Source organism: Plectropomus leopardus, chromosome 20 (assembly GCF_026936395.1).
Source record: "Plectropomus leopardus strain MGB_pleo_1.0 chromosome 20, ASM2693639v1, whole genome shotgun sequence".
Taxonomy (NCBI): domain Eukaryota; kingdom Metazoa; phylum Chordata; class Actinopteri; order Perciformes; family Serranidae; genus Plectropomus; species Plectropomus leopardus.
The window spans coordinates 28,359,970-28,383,271 of NC_142195.1; the positions used below are offsets into that span (position 1 = coordinate 28,359,970).

A 23,302-nucleotide genomic window follows, 5' to 3' on the forward strand; every position below is an offset into this window, starting at 1 on the left:
ATGTTTGTTTTTTTTGTTTACTTTTCCTTATTTTTTCTAGTTTTCAGGTAAGTTTCTTCGTGTTTTTTTGTGGAAATTTTGTGCTCATTGCTCATTGCCTTTTTCCTATTTTTGGAAGAAATCAAGCTAAATGACTCAGGATTTAAGGGTTGAACCAAATATGTGTTTTGTTTTGTTTTTTTTAATTATTCACTGCTCCAGACCTGTGTAAGAACTTTAAGATGTTATCCAAAGTACAGAGGCATATAGGTTTTATCATTATTATGATTAATACTATTAAGAACTTTTTTCAGGTCATTTTCTTGATTTTTTGTTTTTGTCATGTTTGTAAGATTTTCTACCTTACTTTATTTCTTCTCATTTTCAGATAACTTTCTTCGTACTTTTATTATTATTATTATTATAACTATTGTTATAGTACTATTTATAGTAATATTATTATTGTTGTACTATTATTATTGTTATTATTATTGTTATTATTATTATTGTTGTTGTTTTTGTTGTTGTTGTTGTGTTTTTTTTAATGGTATGGACTCAGGTAGTTGTGGTTGTGTTTTGTTCAATGGTATGGACTCAGGTAACAGAGTCGCGTATTTTGTCCACAGGTGAGAAACGGCGCCCTCTGGAGGCGAAGTGTCGCACTTACAGACGCCGTGCAGAGGATCTCTCCGGTCCACCTTAAATGTTTGTGACAAACATGGCGTTTTTCCGTGTCTGTGGGGGAAAGTGTTCCGTGTCCTGCCCCGCCCTGAGTGAACAGTGCCTCGACGCTGCTGCTGCTGTTATCAGCCTGTGAGCGCCACGGAGGGAACTTCGCTGTTAAAAGTCCACAGACATTATCAGCTGCAGACCCGCTCCTGAAGTCCACAGGTCAATGTTTGCATCGGGACCGCTGCTGCACGCTCGTCCACTCTGCACGAGGGCACCGACGGCTGCTGGCTGCCTCTGAAGCAACGACCCCTCTGACACACTCTCCGGAAAAACAAAACCAAAAAATCAAAAAGTTAGGCCGGGAGGGTCGCAGTCATGTCCGGACAGCCTAGATTCGTGAGCCCGTTTTACAGACCGCAGTGCCTGGCTGCTGCGGCTCCGGCGGGGAAAGCCAAGCTCACACACCCGGGAAAGGCGATCCTGGCAGGTAAGAAAGTTTCTGCACGCGCGCCGCTGCACACGCAGCAGGCTGCTAAAAGTTGTTTACAAGTTTGAGATGTGAGCGAGCAGATGTGACTGAGCAGATGTGATCAGAGCAGAGGCCCCTGGCTGCACCGCTGGCTGCTATAATTACACATATCTGACATGCTCTGTGCATTGTGTTCTGCAGGGAGGAGAAACGGCCTTAAAAACAACAAAAGTTAAAGAAACATGCACGCGTTAACCCTTCAAGACCTGGATCCACATCAGTTTTCTTGCACTTAAACCTCTGAAACCTGACGATTTGGGTTTGATTTATTTCACAAACTTGTTAAAAAGCACAATGAGCAACTTGGCAAAAAGAAAAAGTATTAGATATGATCAAAAAATAGGAAAAAATAGCGATAAAACTAAATTAAGTCTTACTATGATACACTTAAAACGATGCTACAGAAAAAATACCTTAAACAATTTAAAATCTAACAAACAAACAAGAATCATGTATGCTTTTTATAAAATAAGATAAAGTAAATTAAAATAAAATATTATATATAGTGAGATCCTGCAACACCAGATTCATCTATAATTTCTCTTTTTACAGTTTTTGGCTGTGATAAATGGTGTCATTTTAGTGGTTTTTAAATAAAATATAGCTTAAATCCTATTTTTTAAGAGAATTTTAGTGATTTTGATGAACTATAACTGTTAGGCTCAGTTTTTTCCTGTTTGAAGCATTTGTCACACATGACATGTCCAAAGAATGTTGAAAATTTAAAAATCCAACGATAATTGATCTTTTAACAGTGTCTGACTGTGATAAATGGCATATTTTTTGCCATTTTTTAAAAAAATAAAACAATTTTTGACAATTTTAATGATTTTGATAGAATGTCACTATTTTATTTTTTTTCTGGCAGAAGTGTTCCTCGTCCAAGGACTGTCGGAAATGTGAAAATCCAACAATAGTTTCTGCTTTTACAGTGCGATGATGTGATAAATGCTGAAATTTTGGTGATTTCTAAAGAAAAGTTTTTTTTATAAAATCAACCTTAAAAATTTATTTAAAAAATTAAACCATTTAAATTTGTTTGCCCCTCCCCATAGCTAAAATAAAAAAAAACATAAGTCCCTCCCCAATGGTCCCTCTTTCTGCACCACCCGCTCCCCTCTCATGCATACTGAACAGTCCCTTACTTGTGTCGGAGGTTTTCCTGGTCTGTCCTGGGACCTTTACACTTTATCCACAGATCATTTTCGGAGAAACATAGGCAGACATGAACTGATTGCATGTCTCATTAGTCAATCAGTGACAGATGCTCAAACTTCAGTGCACCGCGGGGCAATCATTATTGGTATCATTGCAACATCGACACCATGCAGCAAAGAGCTTCTGCAGCATTTATGGGACGTCTGATTGCGAACTGAGCTGAAAAGTTCAGGAGCAAACCGTCGTTTGTCGGTGTAATTTTCTGCACGTCACCGTCAGCAGTTTGGCTGGTGTTTGTGGTGACCCGGCGCCCTCGCACTGTGTGCTCAGAGGCCTCTGGGTCTGCGTGTTCATTTCCACGAGCCACGATGACAAAGCACATCGCCCTGTGAGCCTGTGCACACATTCACCTGCGTTACAACACGCCGCTCACACGCTCGGCTCAGGAGCTTTTTGCAAAAGGGGGCACGAAAGGTCAGAGATGATTATCCATGCTGTTTGATCTACAAGCACGGCCACGTTCGCATTAAAGCCGCTGTACACATGGTGTTTAATTATTTTAAGGCCAGGCCAAAAAATAAAGGATGACAAGGCGTCTATCTGCAAGTCACAAGAGAATAATTAGATCACATGCCAAAGCTTTTAAAAACCACTAATCCCCCACTGAAGCAGACAGCACCCCGAGGGTAAAATGTGGACTAAACTTCACTCTTTTGTCAGACACATGAATATATTTGCACCAAAAAAATGCAAAAAAACCCCCAGCAGATTTAAAGGAATATATATGTGTGTGTGTGTGTGTATTGCAAACAGCAAAAAAGGAAATATGTCTTGAAACGAAGTTTTTTAAATTAAATTTGAATTATGACTAAAGTTTAAACAAACATGATCTAATCCAAGACAGTTATTCTCTGAAATCCCCGTCTTATAATCACTATAATCACACACTGTTTCAGCCTTAAATCAGAGCATAAAATAACAGGTATTATTGTAGTTATATGCTCTGTTTTGACTGAGATATTTTGAGTTTTGTCTGATGAACTACAGTCTGCTTTCTGCAGCTGTCTTTAAAAAGAGGAGGTGAATAAACCCTGTATGTCCCAACTTTCACAAACCCGTCCCGCACATGTTGGACACGATAAACCGGTTCTGTATTTTTTTTCCAGCTTGAATACGGGGCCATAATGCAGGTACTACGTGTACGCTTGTTTTTGCAGCTGATGACAATGATGATGTGGACTGTGTTTTATGATGCAAGCATAATGAGTAGGTGCAGCTGAATCCAGAGGAATGCCTGGGTGTGTGTAGCCAAAATGCACAAAAAACTGAAATCTTGTGATTGCACGAGCACAACTGGTGTTTTATATTTCACTGCATGGCATTTGAAAAGAGAGTGCATGGTAAAGGCATCGACAAAGGGCCCTTTTTAGATGTGTGAGGGTGAATTTAAGCTTGTATGTTAACCACATACCATCTACTGTTCACAGATAAGCTTTTTTCTTTTTCGGTTTTCAGCTTTGACCCTTTGAACTCTGAGCAAACTGGTTTGATTTCTTTCAAAAACATGGAAAAAAGGCAGTGAGCAATCTGGCAAGAAATGTGTCAAAACAGTGAAAATTATCCATTAAACTATAATCATAATTTTCATAATTAAATATTAGTAAGACATGATGATATTCATAACAGTAATAATACACAGTTATTATTGTTATATTTTTTAACACATTTTTTGTTGCTATTGTCATCTCTATTTTATTTCATTTTAAAAAATATTTCTTTCTTTATTGAAAAATAATAACAGTAAATAATGTTTGTGACTTGTTATTGATTAATTATTTTACTTATTTTTTATAATTATTATTATTATTCAGAATGAACTTTGTGTTTCTCAGGTCATTTCATTGTTTGTTGTCATGTTTGTTTTATTTTCCTTTTATGTTTAAGTAGCTTTATTCCTACTTTTATTATATTCAGAACTTTCTTCAGGTAATTTCCTTGATTTTGTTCAGTTGTTGTCATGTTTGTTTTTTGTTTTCCTTCACTTTTTTCTGCTTTTTAGGTAATTTTTCACACTATTTTTCTTTTTTGTGACTAATTTTTCTGATAATTTTGGGGTAATTTCTTCTTTCATTGCTTATTGCTTTCTTCCCGTGTTTTTCTTTTTTTTTGTGGTTGCTCAGATTTCAATGGTTTAAACCAAATATGTGTGGGGTTTTTTTTGTTGTTTTTTTAGCAATAACTTGCTACTCCAGACTTGTAGTAAGCATGTTAAGATATGAGTCAAAAGTATAAAGTTCAACTTGTTTGCTCGGCTTTCCTCTTTCACCACTTTATGCAAATGGAGGAGGCTCATCAGAGGAATCAGGCCACTGTCAGGCTGCTGGTCTGAGCTGCTGTCTGCAGGGGGATTGCTATGAGCAGTATGTGCACTGGAGGCTACACACCCCCTTGGTTTGGAGTCAGGCCAGGGGGGAGTATCTGTAGGCAGGATCACACTGAGATCAGCAGAGCCAATCAGCAGCCGGCTGCGTGTTTGCTGTTAAACGGCAGATGTGTGACAACCGGGGTTTTAAGGTGGAGCTGGTTCAAACTGTGGCTGAGACACTGTACGACAGCATGAATAACACGGCCATATTCACTGTAATCACTGCTAATGTGCACCCTGTGGACAACTTTTACAGAAAAACTTTTTTTTTCTCCAAGCTTGCTTTTAAATTTTATTTTTATTTACGTATTTTTAGAAATTTTATTGTTTTACTTAACCTAAAGTTTTATAATTTATTTAATATTGTTATTATTTTTACATTATTTTATTTATTTATTATTGTTTTATCTCATTTGCCAAGTTTTTTTTGTTTAGAAAATTTTAATGTTTTTTTTTTACTTTATTTAATATTTATAATTTATTAGTAATACATTGTATTTATTTTGTTATTAACATATATTATTTAGTTTTACATTATTTCTATTTATTTATTATTGTTTAATTTTGTTACCTAAAGTTTTATAAATTATTTGATATCAGTTTTATTTATTTGTCTTGCTTTTACATTACATTATTTATTTTATTTATTTATTATTATTTTATCATGCTTGATAAAATTGTTTGTTAAAAATGCTATTGTTTTACTTCATTTATTTGTCATACTTCATTTAAATTTATTCATTTTTTGCACTATTTTTATATATTATTATTTTATCTTGCTTGCTAAGCTTGCTTTTTTTTTTAGAAAATGTTATTTTTTCCACTTTATTCATTTTGTTATTATTTATTTTTTACATTATTTTGTTTATTTTTACAATTTTTATCTCAACAAATATTTTATGTTTTGTTTTTAATGGTCATGTTTGTTGCATCTGTGTTTCAAATGCATCTTTTCAAGCTTGCTTTTCTTTAAAAAACTGAATTGTGTTTTCTTTACATAGAGATTCATAAATTATTTGATATTCATTTTATTTATTTTGCTATGAAAATTACATTATCTATTTTTGCTTTATTTATTTATTCATAAGTATGTCATCTTTAACAAATATTTTTGTTTTTAATTATAGTTTTTGTTGAAAATCTGACAGTGTTATAACTTACTTAAAGTTTTATAATTTATTTGATATTAAATTTATTTATTTGTTTTGGTATTCACATCACATTATTTATTTATTATACGTGTTAATGATTTAACTATTTTATCTCATTAACAAATATTTTGCATTTTGTTTTTAATGATCCTTTGATGCATCTGTATTTTATTTTTACATTTTTATGGTTAATAATTGTTTGTCTGAATGCATAATTTTTGGTGTCGACAGAAAACAACTTAAAAATGTTAATGTTTGTGAACTCTTTGAGTCTGTGTTTAAAAGCGCGTTCTGACTGTTGTTTCAGGTGGGATAGCAGGAGGCATCGAGATCTGCATCACCTTCCCCACAGAGTACGTAAAAACACAGCTGCAGCTCGACGAGAAGGCAAATCCTCCCAAATACAAAGGCATCGGTGAGTTTGTGTCCAGTGTAATTTGTTCTGAAACTGTTAAATATTGCTTTAAATATGTGTGATGATAATGCATCTAAAATCTAATGAAATCTTACACAACAGCTCAGCCAGAACTTTAGTTTTGATTGACGCTGTCAGAGAAGTCTCATATTTACTTTTGTTTATTCTTCTTCTTCTTATTATTGTTATTGTTCTTTTTATTATTTATTTATTCATTTTAACTTATTTTTTACTTATTTACAGGGAATATTCTTGTAACTTTTTAACTGATTTTTTGCAAATGTTTATTATTATTATTATCATTATTATTATTATCATATAATTTCATCTTCTTAAAATATTATAAAGTATATCATCATTATTAGATAAGCAAATAATAATAATAAATAAATAAAACAAATTGTAGAGATGAGAATAACGATGATACAAAAAATTAAGTAAAATTTAATTCAAAATGAAAAAAAATAATGAATAAAATACTACTGAGAGGTATTCATTTATTACTTTATGTATTAATTTTTATTTTTAGCTTATTTGCAGTGGTGATAAACTGGAATGTATTATGCTGAAATGTGTTTCTATCAGCAGTTCACTTCAACACCACTGTGAACTACAACCTTAATAATGAACAAAATATCATAAATTGATGCTCCTGTAATGATGTGGTATAAACATGACTCATCACTTTCTGCCTGAGCAACCATCAGTGCTGACGTCATGTTTCAGATTTGAGTTCAGACGTGAAGAAACACGCTTGTGTTTGTGTAGTAAGTTAGAGTTTGTTATCTGTTCAATGAGAGCTTGTGAACTTTGGCACAGAGCATGTTTTTCTGTAACTCAGTATGAAACACACACACACGCACGCACGCACGCACGCACGCACGCACGCACGCACGCACACAGAACCCAGTTCTCGTCTTGTAAAAACGTTTCAGTTACAGCGAGTTTTTCACAACAAAGCAGCTGCTGATCGCGTCCGAAAAGCGAGCTTTTCTTGGCAGTGGTGCTGCAGTTTTTTATTTTTTTATTTTGTGCAATAAGTAATCATTCGTTGTCTCTCTCCGTCCTGCAGTGGACTGTGTGAAGCAGACGGTGAACGGTCATGGGGTCAGGGGTCTGTACAGAGGACTGAGCTCGCTGCTGTATGGCTCCATACCCAAAGCAGCTGTCAGGTACCTTACACACCTCTGTGCGCACACACACACACACACACACACACACACACTTTATAGATGCATGAACAGCTTATTTCCAAAATACCTCTATATCACACATTGGTTCCAGTTTCTCAGATGTGAGAGTTTCCTGCTTTTCCTTGTTTTCATATCAGTGTAAAGTGAATATCTTTGGGTTTCGGTCTGTATGTTGGAAAAAACAAGCAATTAAAAAAATTCAGCTTAGGCTTTTTAATTATTTTTTATTTTCTAAGATTTTGTACCTTGTATATTATTAACAGATTAAAATAAATTAATAGATAAATAAATAAAAATTCTTAATTACAGCTTTAATCATTTAAAACTAATTATTACTAATTATTTTTTCATCAGTTAATAAAAAATTTGCTAATGCTTAACAGTCACTAATAAGAGCCAGAGCCACAACTGCTTTCCATTATCAGTTAATCTTTTTTTCATTAATTATGTAATTTTTTGGTTGATAACATTCAAGGGGACTTCAACAAATTGCTTGTTTTGTCCAAACTGCAATAAATAAATAAAAAGAAAGAAATAAAAAAAAATTAGAATGTCATCACAGGAGACAAGGAAAATAAAAAAAATGACTCAAAATGAAATAATAAATGATCAACCTATATATTAAAAAAGGTTGCCTTATTAGAGAGCAGTGTTGATTTTTCTATGAGTCATTAATCTTCTTTTTTCTTGGTTATCTTGCACAGATTTGGGGTGTTTGAGTTCCTCAGTAATAAGATGCGCGATGAAAGTGGAAAACTAGACAGCAAGCGGGGATTCCTCTGTGGCCTCGGGGCCGGAGTCGCAGAGGCCGTGTTCGTAGTGTGTCCGATGGAGAAAGTTAAGGTAAAAAATTAGATTTAAAAAAAAAAAAAAAAAGCTTTAATTTTTTGGCTACTAAGGGGCAACATAGTACTTTCCATTATTAACCCTTTTGTAACCTGGATTGACATCAATTTTTTTGTGAATTGTTCAGACGTCTTTCAAATGTTTCACACTTTGAAACTGTAAACCTGGGAGGAAAAATGCAATAAGTAACTTGGCAAGAAATGTCCCAAAAATTGCTAGAAATTACCAAAAATTTTGTTTTATAAAAATTAAAAAGAAATATAAAAAATGCCCAGAAAACTATTTTCATATTAATAAGAAAGAATTATTCAAAATTAGGTTACAGAAAAAAAAATATAAACATACAATTAATTAATTATTATTATTATTATTTTTTAATTTTCAGCTAATTTTTACTTGCTTCTTTTTTGTTCGTTTGTCGTTTTTTGCGCATTTAAAGAAAATGTTCTTGTCACTTTCTTGCACATTTTTGGGCCATGTCTTAAATTGCTTGTTGCCTTCTCCCCGTGTTTTTGAAAGAAATCAAACCAGTTTGCTCAGGTTTCAAATGGTTTAAACTATATTCTACATCCGTGCAAATAAAATGTCTCTAATGCTCTTTGCACAGTGTTTGTGTTCATTATTTATTTTTTGTGTTTGTGTATATTTTGATATTGTATTTTTGCTTCATGTTGTCCATCTGTAACACTCTTGAAAAAGATTTTATTTATTTTTTTATCTCAAGAGTTTTTTTTTCTGGTTAAATAATTTTAAAATAAAAGAAATAAACAGTGCAGCATTACTTGTTAAATAGATTCAATATTTCTCTTTTTTTTAATTTTAGGTCAAATTCATCCACGATCAGACATCAGCAAACCCAAAGTATAAGGGCTTTTTCCACGGAGTGAGGGAGATTATTAGATCTGAAGGTGAGTTTCCATATTTGTGCGTTTTACTGCCACCTGCTGATTCAGCTCCACAACGATGATTTGGCCTCTCAGTTATTCTTCATGTGCACCTGAGTCATCTCATGTATTATTCAGAGGGTAATATTCTCAGCCTCATTAGCTCCAGAGCTGAGAGTTTGATGTGATGGTGCTGATGTGTCTGCAGGACTGAAGGGGACTTATCAAGGCCTGACAGCCACCGTGTTGAAACAAGGCTCCAATCAGGCCATCCGCTTCTACGTCATGACTTCCCTGAGGAACTGGTACAAAGGTGAGCGACTGAATAACTTCCACATCTTTATCATCATAGCATGTGCTAAAAAAATGCAGCCCAAACAATCATCTTTTGTGTCTGAAACACTCAGGCGATGACCCCAACAAATCCATTAACCCTCTGATGACTGGACTGTTTGGAGCTTTTGCTGGAGCTGCCAGTGTGTTTGGAAATACTCCGCTGGACGTCATTAAGACCAGAATGCAGGTTGGTTGAATAACATGTTCACACGTTATAATCTCATCATTTTACGCCGAGCAAAGTGGCCAACGTTCATGTTTTTTATTTAACAGGGTCTGGAAGCTCACAAGTACAAAAGCACGCTGGACTGTGCTGTCAAGATCATGAAGCACGAAGGACCAATGGCGTAAGTTTACAGAGTTTACTGAGGATTTTAAAGAATTTTATACTTTCTATAAGATGGAGTTTGCTACAATTCACATGTCCATAAATGCAGTTGCAGTCGGCAACACGTCTTTAAAGACTTCACACGCTTTACATATTTCTAAGCAATAATTTGAAATGTCTGCAAGTCAGCTACCGCATGACGGCAGGTAACGAAACGTGACGCATTTTGAGAACTGTGCTTAGAAGCTTTTTTGGCTGAGCCACACGGCCTGTGTGAGCAGTGCGTCACGGCAACCTCGCTGAACTGTTGCAGCATGCACGCTTGTGTTGTTCACACAGGCAGCGTCATTGCTGTGGTGCTGCAGAGCTGCTGCAGAGCGGCTGCAGAGCTGCTGCAGAGCTGCTGCAGAGCGGCTGCAGAGCTGCTGCAGAGCTGCTGCAGAGCGGCTGCAGAGCTGCTGCAGAGCGGCTGCAGAGCGGCTGCAGAGCTGCTGCAGAGCTGATGCAGAGCTGCTGCAGAGCGGCTGCAGAGAAAGGTTGAGTGTTTCTTCATGCCTGTGACTGATGTAGACATTGAAACTGCAGTGAAGGGAGGTATAAAGTCAGGATGACAGTTAAAACTCCATCTTCTGTCTGTTTTTACTGAAAACCGCCCGTCACACAGTAAAAATCAAATTCTTTCTCTGGATGTGCTGCAGTTGAGTATTACTAGTACTGATTAATTCATATTAATTATTATTAACAATAACATATTTTAAAACTAATTTTCAGTCATTATTTTAGTGTATTTGTTTCTGATAAAACTCAATTTTCTGCTTATTCTGTGTTTCTGCTCCACTACATCTCAGAAGCAAAAAATGTAATTTTACCCTTCTCTATTTATTTTGTACAAAATATAATCATCAAATACATCTTGATGCATTATTATTATTATTATTATTATTAATTTATTTGTTTATTTATTTATCTTTTTTTGTTTAACTAATTTTCAGTTAATATTGTGTACTTTTTCTTGACCTTTAATTCCTTGCAGTTTTGTGGGGTAATTTCCTCTTTGTTGCTGCTATTATTATTATAATTATTATTATTATTATTATTATTATTATTATTATTAGTAGTAGTAGTAGTAGTAGTAGTAGTGTGTTTATGGTTTTGATTCCCTTTTATTGTAATACATTTTATTTGAATATTGTTGTTTTTTAAAATAATTTTAGTCTTATTCATTTATTCATTCTCTGTTGAAATGAATTTTCAAACAACGTTTGTTTTTGACTTTTGGATGCATCTTTTGGTGCCTTAAAGCAGCACGTTCAGGCCTCCTTTTTTGTCCCCGTCAGGTTCTACAAAGGTACTGTCCCCCGGCTGGGTCGGGTGTGTATGGACGTGGCCATCGTCTTCATTATCTACGAGGAGGTTGTGAAGGTCCTGAACATTGTTTGGAAGACAGACTGAGACGGACGTCCTGGTGCTACACAACGAGCAGGCGTGTTAGGACGGGCCACTCACGTTACTAACCGGGCCACGTCCCAACCCAATCTCCTTAAACCCTGCTTCTAGGTTCTAATATCTACCTCTTAGTGATTTTCAGAGAGAGAGAGAGAGAGGGATCGGTGTGTTCTTGATTTTATTTATAACACAGCAACAAGCGGAAGCATTACCTGCATGAAAAAAGCTCGAGATTGCAGAGTCGCTGCTCATATTTGCTGTTTTTTTCTTAAATTCCAGAAAGGGGGCAGTTCCTTAAGGGCTCAGGGGCATTTATTTAGATCTGAATCGACTCGAGAAATGGGAACAGACAACTAGAGCGCTTTGAGCTCAGTTATACTGATGCTGTATGTACTTAATCAACAACAAAAAACAACCAGACCCAACACAATGTGATTTAGACTCTGTAGGAAAAGATTCTACTTGAAATGAGAGAAAATGCCAGATCAAACATTTTAAAGCCCTCTTTTTATGCAAGTATTTCGATTTTTTTCCCTTTAAACTATTATTTTATTCATCATCTGATAAAATAATTTATATTCAGATGTCACACGCCGCAGAGGCTACAGGTACATTCAGAACTAAATGCCTTAAATTCAGATGAATCAATATTGTAAGATCCACAGAGAGGCAGCTTTTTAATTATGTTGCATACGACTTCTTTTCAAAAAAATGCACATTTTCCACAAAACAGTAGTTAAAAAAGTTCACTTAAGTTGCAGAGATGTTTTAAATCATTTAGCTTTTAACTAGACGGATGCTCTAAAAAGTGCCTATGTATTGTGTGATTCATTTTGAGTCTTTTTTGAGATTAAGAATGATTGATTGTTGTATGTACTTAGTCACTACAGATTTTTTTTTTAATAATGTATTTACTTGCACACGTTGCTGTGGTGCCAGATGTTTAATTCCAGGCAGTTTCTGAAGTATTTCCAAGATGTTCATATCTTCAAAATGTCATCGTAACTGTTGAATTTTTGCCTTTAAATTTGACATTATTGCATAGACTGTTTGAGAAGTGCCATTAACAGTGCCTTCCATCTCATTCCAGAGTGCTTTAGAATAGCTTTTATTGCAGATTTTTAATTTTTAAATGACATTAATTGCCTTTTACTTTTTACACCAACTGATGACCCAATGTGCCAACTGCTGCTCATAAATATATATATATATAAATATATATATAACGTCACATTATAGAGAGTAGTTTGTAGCTTGTGAGTCTGGCGTGTTTACATGCAATGCAATGAACTGTTTTACAAATGTTTACTTTGAGCTGTTTTTTTTCAGCTCCGTTTGCATACATGTCGACTCAGCATCATAGCTATTTAAATGGCTTTTTTTCATATTAAGACATGAAAAAAAATATCCAGTAGTTAAAACCGAGTATTGTGCCTTCAGTCTAAGTAATTCTAACATGGATGCTCACAAATAAACATTGGATCAGACTGTTAATTTCTTTGTTTGTTGTTGTTTATTTCAGCTGTCATGCCGACATTCAAAATCAAAAATACAGATGTACCGGCATCAAACTTTTCAGGATTTGTAGCACTAGTATAACTTTGTCATGTAATTTCTTAATATCCAAATTAAGTAAGAAAAAAAAATACAGAATTTATTTGATGATTACATTTTGGATAAATAATGCAAATCTGCAAAGTTTTAAAATAAATGTGGGGTAAAAAACAATATTTTATTAGACAATATTTTCCCTTGAGATGTAGTAAAGTAGAAGTATAAAGTCAAAGAAATAGAGACAGTAAAATATCAGCCTTAAAATGTGCCTAATGTACAAATAGTAAAATAACTGCAGTGGCCTATTTTATATAATATAATTATTCATTTCTTAGTATATTCTTCAAGTTTTATTTTGCAGCAGGGAAAAGTTGGGGTTTGTTTATTGATTGATTTTCATTCAAGTTTTTTTATTGTTTTATCTTCCTGCTACATCTATTTTTCCTGACATGTAACTCCAGTGTCACTATGTCTATGTATTACTATGTATTACTACTTCTACTACTGCTATTATTACCAGAACTAATACTACCACTACTATTACTACTACTACTACTAATAATAATAGCAAAAAAAGAAGAAATTACCTTAAAAAGATGCAAGAAATTAAAGAAATTAAGAAAGGAAAAAAAAATTCATGAACAAAATTAGTTTATATTATAATTATAAGAAAATTATTATTATTATTGATAATAATAATAATAATAATAATAATAATAATAATAATAATAATAATAATAATAATAATGACAATAATAATGATAATAATAATAATAATAATTCAGGATGTACTTGTTTATTATATTTCATACAAAAATGTAAATTTGCAAAATAGCTAAAGTTTCAAAATAAATGGAAAAGAGTAAAATTACCCTTTTGCCTCTGAGATATAGCTGAGTAGAAAAATCGAATAGCAGAAAACTGAACAAGTATCAGCAAATATAAATAAAATACAATTAAACAGTCACACCCCAACCACACCTCTCCTCTGATAAATAACGAACAGTCCCTGAGCTCCCTGTTCTTAGCATCTGTACACTGTGACCTTGCTTCGCATTTTTTCTCCCACCACCTTGCGCTTGCCGTAGTTGTCAGTGCGGACTACTCCTCCTCGGGACGAATGAAAGAAGATGTTTTGGGTGTTGTTGCGGCATTAAGGCAGCTGTAAACATGTCTCTGAATGGAGGGGGAAGCAGAGGATTTTACTTCAGCACCGTCCTGTCTCTGGCTCGGTCCCTGGCAGCTCACCGGCAGGCGCCCATAGAGAAGGTAACGTTAGCCGCGGCGGCAGCTAACGGCGGCTAATACCTGTCAAAAGAGTCTGGGACATTTAAGGCCCGTCCTTAACTTCGTCTCTCCACCAGTTTACTCTGTTTTGTGTACTTAAAAAACAGATAACATGTCTTTTCAACCGCCAGTGTTTGATTTACGGTGTTAATTAGGGTTTTAACGTCGATATTTAGCATTTGTGACTGACTCTGAGGTGGCTAACGGCTGCTAACGTTAGCTGTTTTGAACCTGCAGCTAATCTTCTCTGAGGTTAACGGTCAAGACTGGACGTGAATAAAACGGGAAGGGAAGCTAAAATATCCCAAATTAGACCCTGTTTTAGACTGCTTTGAATAGGGGGGCAGTAAGACATGTTGGTAGGTAATACAGTTATTCTGGTTCATGTTTATATCCAAATATTTTTGATAAATAAGCTCAGTTTTGTGTCTTTTTAGTCACTTTGGCAGTGACACTCACTTACTCACTTCATATGTGGCCCCCCATCACAGGGTGCCAGGTGTCCCCCCATTTTTTTAATTCACAGTTAAAATAAATGATTAAATGTGAGAATTATTTGTGTACTTAGGCATCAAAGTGCAGTAAAATAAAGTAAAACAGCATCAAAATAGAGCTTGTTAATCAAAAAAAGTGACAGTGGAGGATCCCCCACACCTCCAGACAGATGTCCTAGCTGAGACAATAAAGTCCTAAAATCCTAGATTTGTTATGCAATCCTGAAATGTCCCAAAGTCCAAGAAAAGTCCTAAAATCTGAGAAACGTCCTAAAATGTTCTGAAGTCTTAAAAGTGTCCCCAAATCCTAGATATGCCCTAAAATCCTAATAATGTCCCCAAATCCTTGAAATGCTTGAACTACTAAATTAATCTGTGCTTTGTAAATTATCAAAAAGTATACGTTTCTGGGTAAATATAAAATAAAGCGGCCGTCTCTAGTTGTTGTTACTTGATGGGAACTGTGAGGCAACAGGAACTACAAACAGGTTAATCTTGCTACGACAAAGAGGAACTGTAAACCTCTTATTAGCTTCATAATTCAAATAGAGGAAGATTTATTGTTAGATAGGTACAAGTCATGACAGGCAATATAAAGGACAATGAAAGGGAGGAAACCAACTGTCCCTTCAAGAAATGCAAACATGTCGCCTGAAATGGGATTTAATTGTGTGATGATTAAATACCGATTCTGAGTGCAACACAGATGATGCAGTTCATGTTTTTTCCATTGTTAACCCTTTGAAACGAGGAGCAACATCAGTTTTCTCGTGCTGCTCAGATGCCTTTCACAAGTATTTAAATCTTTGAACCCTGAGCAAATTGGTGTGATTTCTTTTAAAAAACCTGTGGGAAAGTGCTACAAATTGAACAAAGAAATGAAAAGATTTAGAAAATTATTTTTTAAAAAGCTAGGGGAAAATGTCTATTCAAAATTATGTTACAAAAATGATGTTTTTTTCAGCACATTTTCCAGGTGATTTCTGTGTTTTGTTTTATTTATTTGTTTATTATTATTATTATTTATCTATTTGTTAATTTGTAATTTGATTTTAATTTATTTTTTCAATTTTAAATTTAATCCGTAGTGCCAGAATAATTTTAATTTAAAGCATTTTTTAGAATTGTTTGCCTTGTTTGTTTTTCCCTTTCTCTTTCTTTTTTTTATTTGTTTGTTTGTGGGGTTTTTTGACAAATTTTCAGATAATTTTCTTGTACTTTTTTCCTAATTTATTGCTATTTTTTTGGTAATTCCGTTTTTTTTCATTACCTTTACATGTTTTTGATCAAATCAAGACACTTCTCTCTGGTTTTAAAGGGTTAAAATGATCTCAGTGTGAAATGTTGTGGAATTACTGCTGTAACTTGAATAACGCAGTTGGAATAACTACATGACTCACTCAGGAGGTTAGGATTTGTGGTCGGGGATTATGTTGGGGCCACAAGGCAGCTTCTGAAATACTTTAAAGAGCAGGCAGAAAATATTCCCTCTGACATTCACAAAGGGGAAATGTTATCCGTGACGAACGGGAAGTATATCCTCTGATGAAAGAGCTGTGGTGGCAGTAACACAGGGAGCTGTTGTGTAACGGGACTGTGTCTTTTTAAGCCTATGTAAGGTCTTTTAAAATGTGCTTGTTATGGCACTCTGCAGAAACACACTTTAGAAACATCTACCATCTTTTTCAGTTTCGTAAGGCTGCAATTACTAAATTTAACTATTTGAAACCTGCATCAAAATCACTTTGCATTCAGACATTTTTCTCAAGTGTTAAACCCTTTGAAACGTGTGCGATTTTGTTTGATGTCGTTCAAAATAATGTGGAAAAAAGGCATTGATGCAGTTAAAATCAGGACTGTGTGTGGCAATAATAAAAATGCTATAATCAGAGTCCTGTCCTGATTTTAACAGCATTGATATCCACTTTGAGGATTCAACAGCCGGTCTCAAAACGTTTTATTGCAAGTGATTTTTTTTAAAGGCACTGAGCAACTTGGCAAGAATATCATTCTCAATTTGTGTTTAAAAAAATAATAAAAACAAAAGAGAACATTTTTATCAGCTCAGCCAGACCCCAAACTGACTCATTCAGCTGCAAAATATTTAGTTTTCTATCATATATGACAAAAAAGCAAAACAGCATTAAAACCTCACTATTCAAAGCTTATTTTTCTGTTGATTAACTTGATTTACTGAATGAGCATGTTAGTTTAAGGCGTATGATTGCTGCTTGCGCAGTTTAGAGTCTGTGTGTCAAACCGCAGGAGTCTGTTTAATTACATCGGCGTCAGTGTTTGTACAAGAACAGCTTTTTGTATTCAAGAGCATATTTTTTCGTATTTTATTGGCTTTCAGTTTGTGCAATGGGAGTGTGTTATTGGTTCAACTCCAACTTTTTCATGAACATGTTTTGTGTTTTTCCTGGCTCAATAAAAGACTCAGATGGTGTCTAAGCACAGCAGGTTGAGCTTTGGCAGCTGAAAACCCAAATCCCTTTTTTTTTTCTTTCTTTTTTTTTGCATTTTATTACTGTTTTTGCAAAGACAAACATAACGGAGCAGAGATGATCTTTAGCTTTATTTTATTTATGTATTCATACTTTTTTTTACAGGGACAGTGCAGTGCAAACATAGTACAATGTACATGCATGGATTATTATTAGATTATGGCTATTGCTAGTTTCCAGCCCTGCCCCTAGTTAGGCTTTTAGTAAAGAAAAAGAGAGAAAGAAGAGAGAAAAAAGATGCATAAAATATAACAGTGATGGTAAAAAAGATTAAAAGGTAAATATTTACATCAAGATGACATAGTATTACAACACAAAAAAGATGCAAATAACTAGGAATAATAATAATATTTTTTATTATTATTATGACCTTTATGTAATTTTACAGAAGTCATAAAGGTCATAAAATAGAATACATTAAAATCCATAAAAAATACATAAATGTTACAATTCAGATGACATAAATTAGACATTAAACTCTGCAACAACATTCACCTGTAAGACAATATAAAATAATTTAAAATGCTCACATCTCTAATTTTGCTTGACACAACACTTTTCTTAATAATCTTAATATCTTGTGTTATTTTATTTATTTATTTTTATTGAATTTTAATTGAATTTTTTGATGTTGATACTCTCAGCCCTCAGCAGCATCATCAGATTAAAAAATCCTCGGCATGGAGTAACCGATGAAACATGCAGGACCTTTACGATCTCGCTCTCTGTGTTTAAATCCCTCTCTCAGCTTAAGTCTGGCCCGTTAGCATTAGGCTAATTAACATCAGAGGCAGGTTTGGCTCGACTCCTGCAGCAAATTTAGGCCAAAATCATCATCGCTAATGGAAGCAGACATGAGCGATGTGTCTGTGTAAGCCCCGCGGGCAGGTTAATTCTGCTCTTTTAAAAGATTGTTTCATCCAAATAGCTTCCAGTTGATTTTGATGGAAACAGCATTAACTGTGATGTCCATGTGTTGTCCTCTCACAGGTCCAGAAGCTACAATGCATGTGTCCCGTGGACTTCAGAGGAGTCTTCCAGCTGGATGAGAGGAGGAGAGACGCTGTCATCGCACTGGGAATATTTCTTGTCGAGTCAAATCTGCAGGTGAAGATTCCTCCTAATTACCCCCATTTTTAAAATAAAATATTTTTCATTGAAATTTCAAGTATAAACATGCACATCAATGTGCTAATATATCTCCTTATACAGTCGAACATTCCCACAAAGAAAATAAAATGAACAGTGACAAAAAAAAACAATAATTATAATAATGAACTAAAAAAACATGAATAATTTATTAGAGTAACTATTGTTAAAAATAATGATTATGTATATATACATTATATATATATATATATATGTAAATGTAGTTGTAAAAATGTGTATGAACCCTGATTTTTGCTGATAGTGAGTTTACATGATAAATGCTGTGGAAAACTTGTGTTGCAGCACAAAGACACTATCGTCCCGTACCTTCTCGGGCTGCTTAAAGGCCTTCCTAAAGTTCAATGGATTGAAGAAAGCTCAGAACGCAAAGGAAGAGGTAACACCTGTGTACACTTGTGATTTTTTTAAAACATTATTAAGTATATCATATATTCACTGCAACTCTCTGTTATTCAATTAACTTAAAGTGCTGTTTTTGATATTTGGCGAATTTCTTGTGTTGCAGAGAACCTTCCTGTCGCAGAGAACTTCACCTTTTGTCTCGTAACACTATTGTCAGATGTCGCCCAACGTGATGAGACCTTACGAGGACAGGTGTGTATGTGTGTGTGTTTTGTGTTTTCTCAGTTGGCTGTGAAGAGACTCCTTGCAGACAGGATACCAGTGTAGGAGATGAGGGACAATGTCTCTGCAGATTATGGGTCGACAGATGATAAACCCGGCTGATTAATAGGGCCGATATTTGGCATTTTGTTGATTATTTGTATCGGTACTTTATTTTAATGATTGCCGTTAAAATTAAGTAATGAAAAAGTGCAAAGAAAGTGTCAGCATGTGAGGAACTTTTACTCTGTAAAACCTCAGGGAACTATTTTTATTTATTCAAAAAAAAATAAAGAATTTGCTGCGAACTTGCTATATATGATGTTGAAGGATTCGCTTTTGATCAGACATTTGCTGAAGGCATGTAAACAAAATTTTGTGTTGGAATTTTTTAGATACCAAATTCCGTGCCGCACCATCGGGAAACAACGGTTTTACTGGCGATTTTGACCTCTAATCACTTACATTGGAAATATTTCAGTACAAACAGGAGAAAACAGTTGCAACAACCAAAAACTGTTTTCAGTGTACATACGGCCATGTGCATATTGACCTGAAAAAAAGTGAACCTTTCCTTTAAATCGTATCTCGTTGATGGTTGAGTTGAAGTATGTGATGATGTGACATGATCATCAGATCCTGGAGGCGGTCATGGACATCATGCAGGTGCTGCAGGATATCTGCAAGAATCCAGACACTCATGAAAAAGGTACTAACTTATCACGCCCCCCCGCTTCCTTTACATGTTACTCATTCGTTCTGTGTATTAATATTTTCTCTGCCGTCTGGACAGAATACCTGTGCAGGTACACTGTTCCCGCCCTGCTCGGTGTCGCCCGAGCATTTGGCCGATACAGCAACACTGACGAGCCGTTACTCTCCAAGCTGTTCCCTCGACCGGTCGCTGCAGCGCCGCCTACAGGTGATGATAGCGATGCGGTGCACCGTCGGTCCTTCAACGACTTTCGGTCCATCCTGCCGAGCTCTTTGCTCACGGTGTGTCAGGGAGACACTCTGAGACGTAAAGGCTCCTCCGTGTCCAGTCAGCAGGTAGAAGTCATTTGGGAAAAGTTAAATGGAAAAGTTGGCACGTTTAACCTGTAAAAAGTGATATATTTTTACTGTTTTTGTGTTTCCAGGCCAGTCCAGAGAGAGCCTGTCTCACACCCGTCTCACCTGCTGACCCCTCTGCACAGTACTTTGAAGGTCAGTACCCGAGCAGACGCGGTTCAGGCTTTTGGGCTTTCTGACATTAAGCATCGATTTGGGTTTAACACTTGGGGGACAAAAATTTAGGCAGCTAGGGATGATGTCATGTCACGAAGAGACTGTGTGCTGTGAGTTGACCCTTTAAAACCTGAGCAAACTGGTTTTATTTATTTATTTATTTTAAACATGCCAAGATATTGCCCAAAAAATGCAAAACATTTTTAAAAAATGCAAAAAAAAAAGACCTAAAAATGGTGTTCAGTGGTAAAAATAATAAATATTTATTTTCTTCTGTAACATTATTTTAAATATAAATTTACAAGCATTATAGTTTTTGGATTTTCATGTTTCAAAGGTTTAATTGCTTGTAAAAAAAACGATGTCTATCCAGGTGTTAAAGGGTCAAATCTTCTGCGTTCCCTCTCCAGGCTCATACCTCCCTGATGGCAGCGCTGTGGACCCCGACTACTACTTCTCCACCATCAGCTCCAGCTTCTCCGTGTCCCCTCTCTTCACTGGAAGCAGCTCTGGAGAGTTTCACGTCCCTCTGGATATGCTCAGGCAGCTCCTTCACATGGTGAGCGGCGTTAAAATAGAAGAAAATTTAATGTAACTTTGACGTACAAAATTGAAAATGCATTCACTTTCTTTGTCTTTCAGGTTGAACAGTTTGTCGCTGAGTCGTTTTTAAAATCACTGGATGACTCCCTGGCAGAACTTCTGGAGGTATAACCCCAAAATCTCTACATGTTTGTCTAATCTTTATTTTTTTGACATTACTGGTTTGTTTATGCCTTTTTTTTACTTTCTTTGCAGTTGAATCTTGGTCTTCATCTTTATTACAAAACCTTCAGTGATCCTCTGTATGTAGCCATTTTTAAGATGCTGAGAGACACCCTGTACAACTTGAAAGGTAATGAATCTCTTCTTCCTTCAAATTATTCCAAAATGTATCAACAATTTCTTCTTCCAAATCACGACATTGATTGGTCCCACCAGTGAACTCTTCAGGGTCTGTTTGTTTTTATTTCAAACAGCCAAGGGCTCGACTGCAACTTTCAGATTTTTAGAAAACTTGATTTCATTTTTACCGCTTCAGTTTTATTTATGTGTAGCTGCAACAGAGGGAGTAATTCCTTATTTTAGCGATAACGTCACAGTGCTCGATGCACAAAGTGCACAAAATGTTAAGAAAATCCGTACAAAAAAAGTATGCATTTTCTTTGTTTTTCAGACCTGCAGACAGACTTTGTGAAGGAGGTTCATGACTTTGTGCTGGAGCAGTTCAGCAGCAGCCAGTCCGAGCTGCAGAGGATCCTGCACGATGTCGAGTACCTCCAGAGCGAGCTCAGCCCGCTCAAACTGCGCTGCCAGGCCAACGCCGCCTGTGTGGACCTCATGGTGTGGGCTGTTACTGAGGAGCAGGGTGAGAAAAAAAATCACCAATCATTCAAATACAAAGTAATCTGCCTTTAAAGTCATCTCTGTAAAAGTTTTCCCTCGTTATTTCCTTCATCAGGAGCCGAGAACCTTTGCACCAAACTATCAGAGAAGCTGCAGTCCAAGACGTCCAGTAAAGTCATCATCGCCCACATGCCGCTCCTCATTTGCTGCTTACAGGTAATAAAATAAATTTAAAAAAAAACCCAAGACAAAACAAAAATAAGATAGAATAAATAAATAAAGAAGAGCAGATCCTCCATTAATCAAATAAACTTTGCCAGGAACTTGTCATGATTAAACCTTATACTTCCATAAGAGCTGCATTTGTTTTTAGTCATTAGTTGTCAGTTATTAAATTAATAAATACAATAACTACAATTTCCCTGATTCCAGCCTCTGTGATAGGGATCCCTTTAATAAGTAAATATGCTCATACTTGGACATGTATCCGTCCAGCTCCAGTAGTTGTGATTAAAAATACAGTTAGAAAGTGTTTTACAAAAAAAATAAAAAAGATCACACATAGACACAAAGAGAATGAAACAAATTAAGAGTCAAGCACTTGGCACATAGTAAAAATATGGTAACATTAAGTAAAATGTCGTAAAACTTAAGTAAAATTGTGGAAAAGCTGTTCTAAAAATTCTTGAAATATTTTTGAGATGATGAAATCAGGATTGAACCCTTTATTTGGCATGTTTAGTCATTTGTCAGTGCTGAGGATTTGATCTAAAATGATCACAGTTTGTCACAGGTCACAGTTTGTAAGGCGTTCAGTTAGTTGTCTGTTTTCTACACACTCGTGTCTTTGTCTTTAGGGTCTGGGTCGTCTGTGTGAGCGCTTCCCCGTGGTGGCGCACTCTGTCACCATGTCCCTGAGAGACTTCTTGGTGGTCCCGTCTCCTGTCCTGGTGAAGCTGTACAAATACCACAGCCAGTACACTCCAGGTAACGACTCATCTGAGCGTGTCATAGTTCAATAACACTGTTGTCTCCACTTCAGTGTTTTCTTTTTCTCACGTCTTTATTCGGTCATCAATTCACAACATACAACCGTCTGAAAGCACATAACACCCAGATTTATGTCATTATGTGAAAACATGGCTCACAGCTACAACAACATATCCACATATCCCCAACACCCCCCCCCCAGAAAAAAAAAAACAATAGACACAATTGAAGAAACAGCAGGTGAATATAGAAATTGTTCAGTTTGCTCTGAAAAAAACAAAGTTAGTCAAACTAATCCTTCAAGGAAGATAAAGAATTAACAAAAGACAGGATAATGTCCTAAGTTTTGACTTAAATAGAGTTTATTACTTCTTTAAATATTGTATTTCCTTTTATTTTACACAAATTATATACTCTGTTTTTAGCCTTATTTTTATTAATAATGTCAATGTTTTTTTTTATTTGTTTTTTTATTTTCCATCTTGTGTTATGCATTCTGTGGATTCAGTTTTTATCCTAATTTTATCTTATTTTTCTAGTATTATCAAGCAGGTTTTTATCAAAGTGAAGATGAATTCTATGTATTCTGTTTTGATTTTATTTTATTTTTACTTGGTGGTCCTTTTATCTTTATATCTTGTGATGTGAAGCATGTTGTGTATGTGATTTCTTTCTTGTAAAGCACGTTGGGCTACATTTCTTTTAAATGTTTTCTTATCAAA

At 35.3% G+C, this 23,302-nt stretch overlaps 2 protein-coding genes across 3 annotated transcripts in view; both read left to right on the forward strand.

Moving 5' to 3' along the window:
- Positions 1-684: 684 nt before the first annotated feature.
- On the forward strand, positions 685-12,856 carry slc25a1b (slc25a1 solute carrier family 25 member 1b). Its single transcript, XM_088071098.1, has 9 exons — positions 685-1,138; positions 6,222-6,329; positions 7,402-7,501; positions 8,227-8,365; positions 9,192-9,276; positions 9,461-9,565; positions 9,660-9,775; positions 9,862-9,935; positions 11,254-12,856. Exons 1-9 carry the CDS (start codon positions 1,027-1,029, stop codon positions 11,366-11,368), a joined length of 954 nt encoding a protein of 317 aa, XP_087927224.1. The 5' UTR covers positions 685-1,026; the 3' UTR covers positions 11,369-12,856.
- A 1,113-nt stretch (positions 12,857-13,969) lies between these two features.
- Positions 13,970-23,302, forward strand: part of pi4kaa (phosphatidylinositol 4-kinase, catalytic, alpha a) — a 34,260-nt gene continuing 24,927 nt past the window's right edge. For both annotated transcript variants that reach the window (XM_088071082.1, XM_088071083.1), the window contains exons 1-13: positions 13,970-14,185; positions 18,195-18,311; positions 18,657-18,750; positions 18,880-18,968; positions 19,614-19,686; positions 19,771-20,027; positions 20,117-20,183; positions 20,615-20,763; positions 20,847-20,912; positions 21,003-21,099; positions 21,421-21,612; positions 21,706-21,806; positions 22,448-22,577. In XM_088071082.1, the coding sequence (XP_087927208.1) occupies positions 14,087-14,185; positions 18,195-18,311; positions 18,657-18,750; positions 18,880-18,968; positions 19,614-19,686; positions 19,771-20,027; positions 20,117-20,183; positions 20,615-20,763; positions 20,847-20,912; positions 21,003-21,099; positions 21,421-21,612; positions 21,706-21,806; positions 22,448-22,577 (1,531 nt within the window). In that variant the 5' untranslated portion in view covers positions 13,970-14,086. The remainder of the gene's footprint in view (positions 14,186-18,194; positions 18,312-18,656; positions 18,751-18,879; positions 18,969-19,613; positions 19,687-19,770; positions 20,028-20,116; positions 20,184-20,614; positions 20,764-20,846; positions 20,913-21,002; positions 21,100-21,420; positions 21,613-21,705; positions 21,807-22,447; positions 22,578-23,302) is intronic.

What these genes read in the sequence shown, in the direction of transcription:
- slc25a1b (XM_088071098.1), top strand. Translation starts at nt 1,027, where the DNA reads ATGTCCGGACAGCCTAGATTCGTGAGCCCGTTTTACAGACCGCAGTGC. An exon ending in TCCCAAATACAAAGGCATCG is followed by an intron (nt 6,330 to 7,401) that starts GTGAGTTTGTGT and finishes TCCGTCCTGCAG; the next exon opens with TGGACTGTGTGAAGCAGACG. An exon ending in AAGCACGAAGGACCAATGGC is followed by an intron (nt 9,936 to 11,253) that starts GTAAGTTTACAG and finishes TGTCCCCGTCAG; the next exon opens with GTTCTACAAAGGTACTGTCC.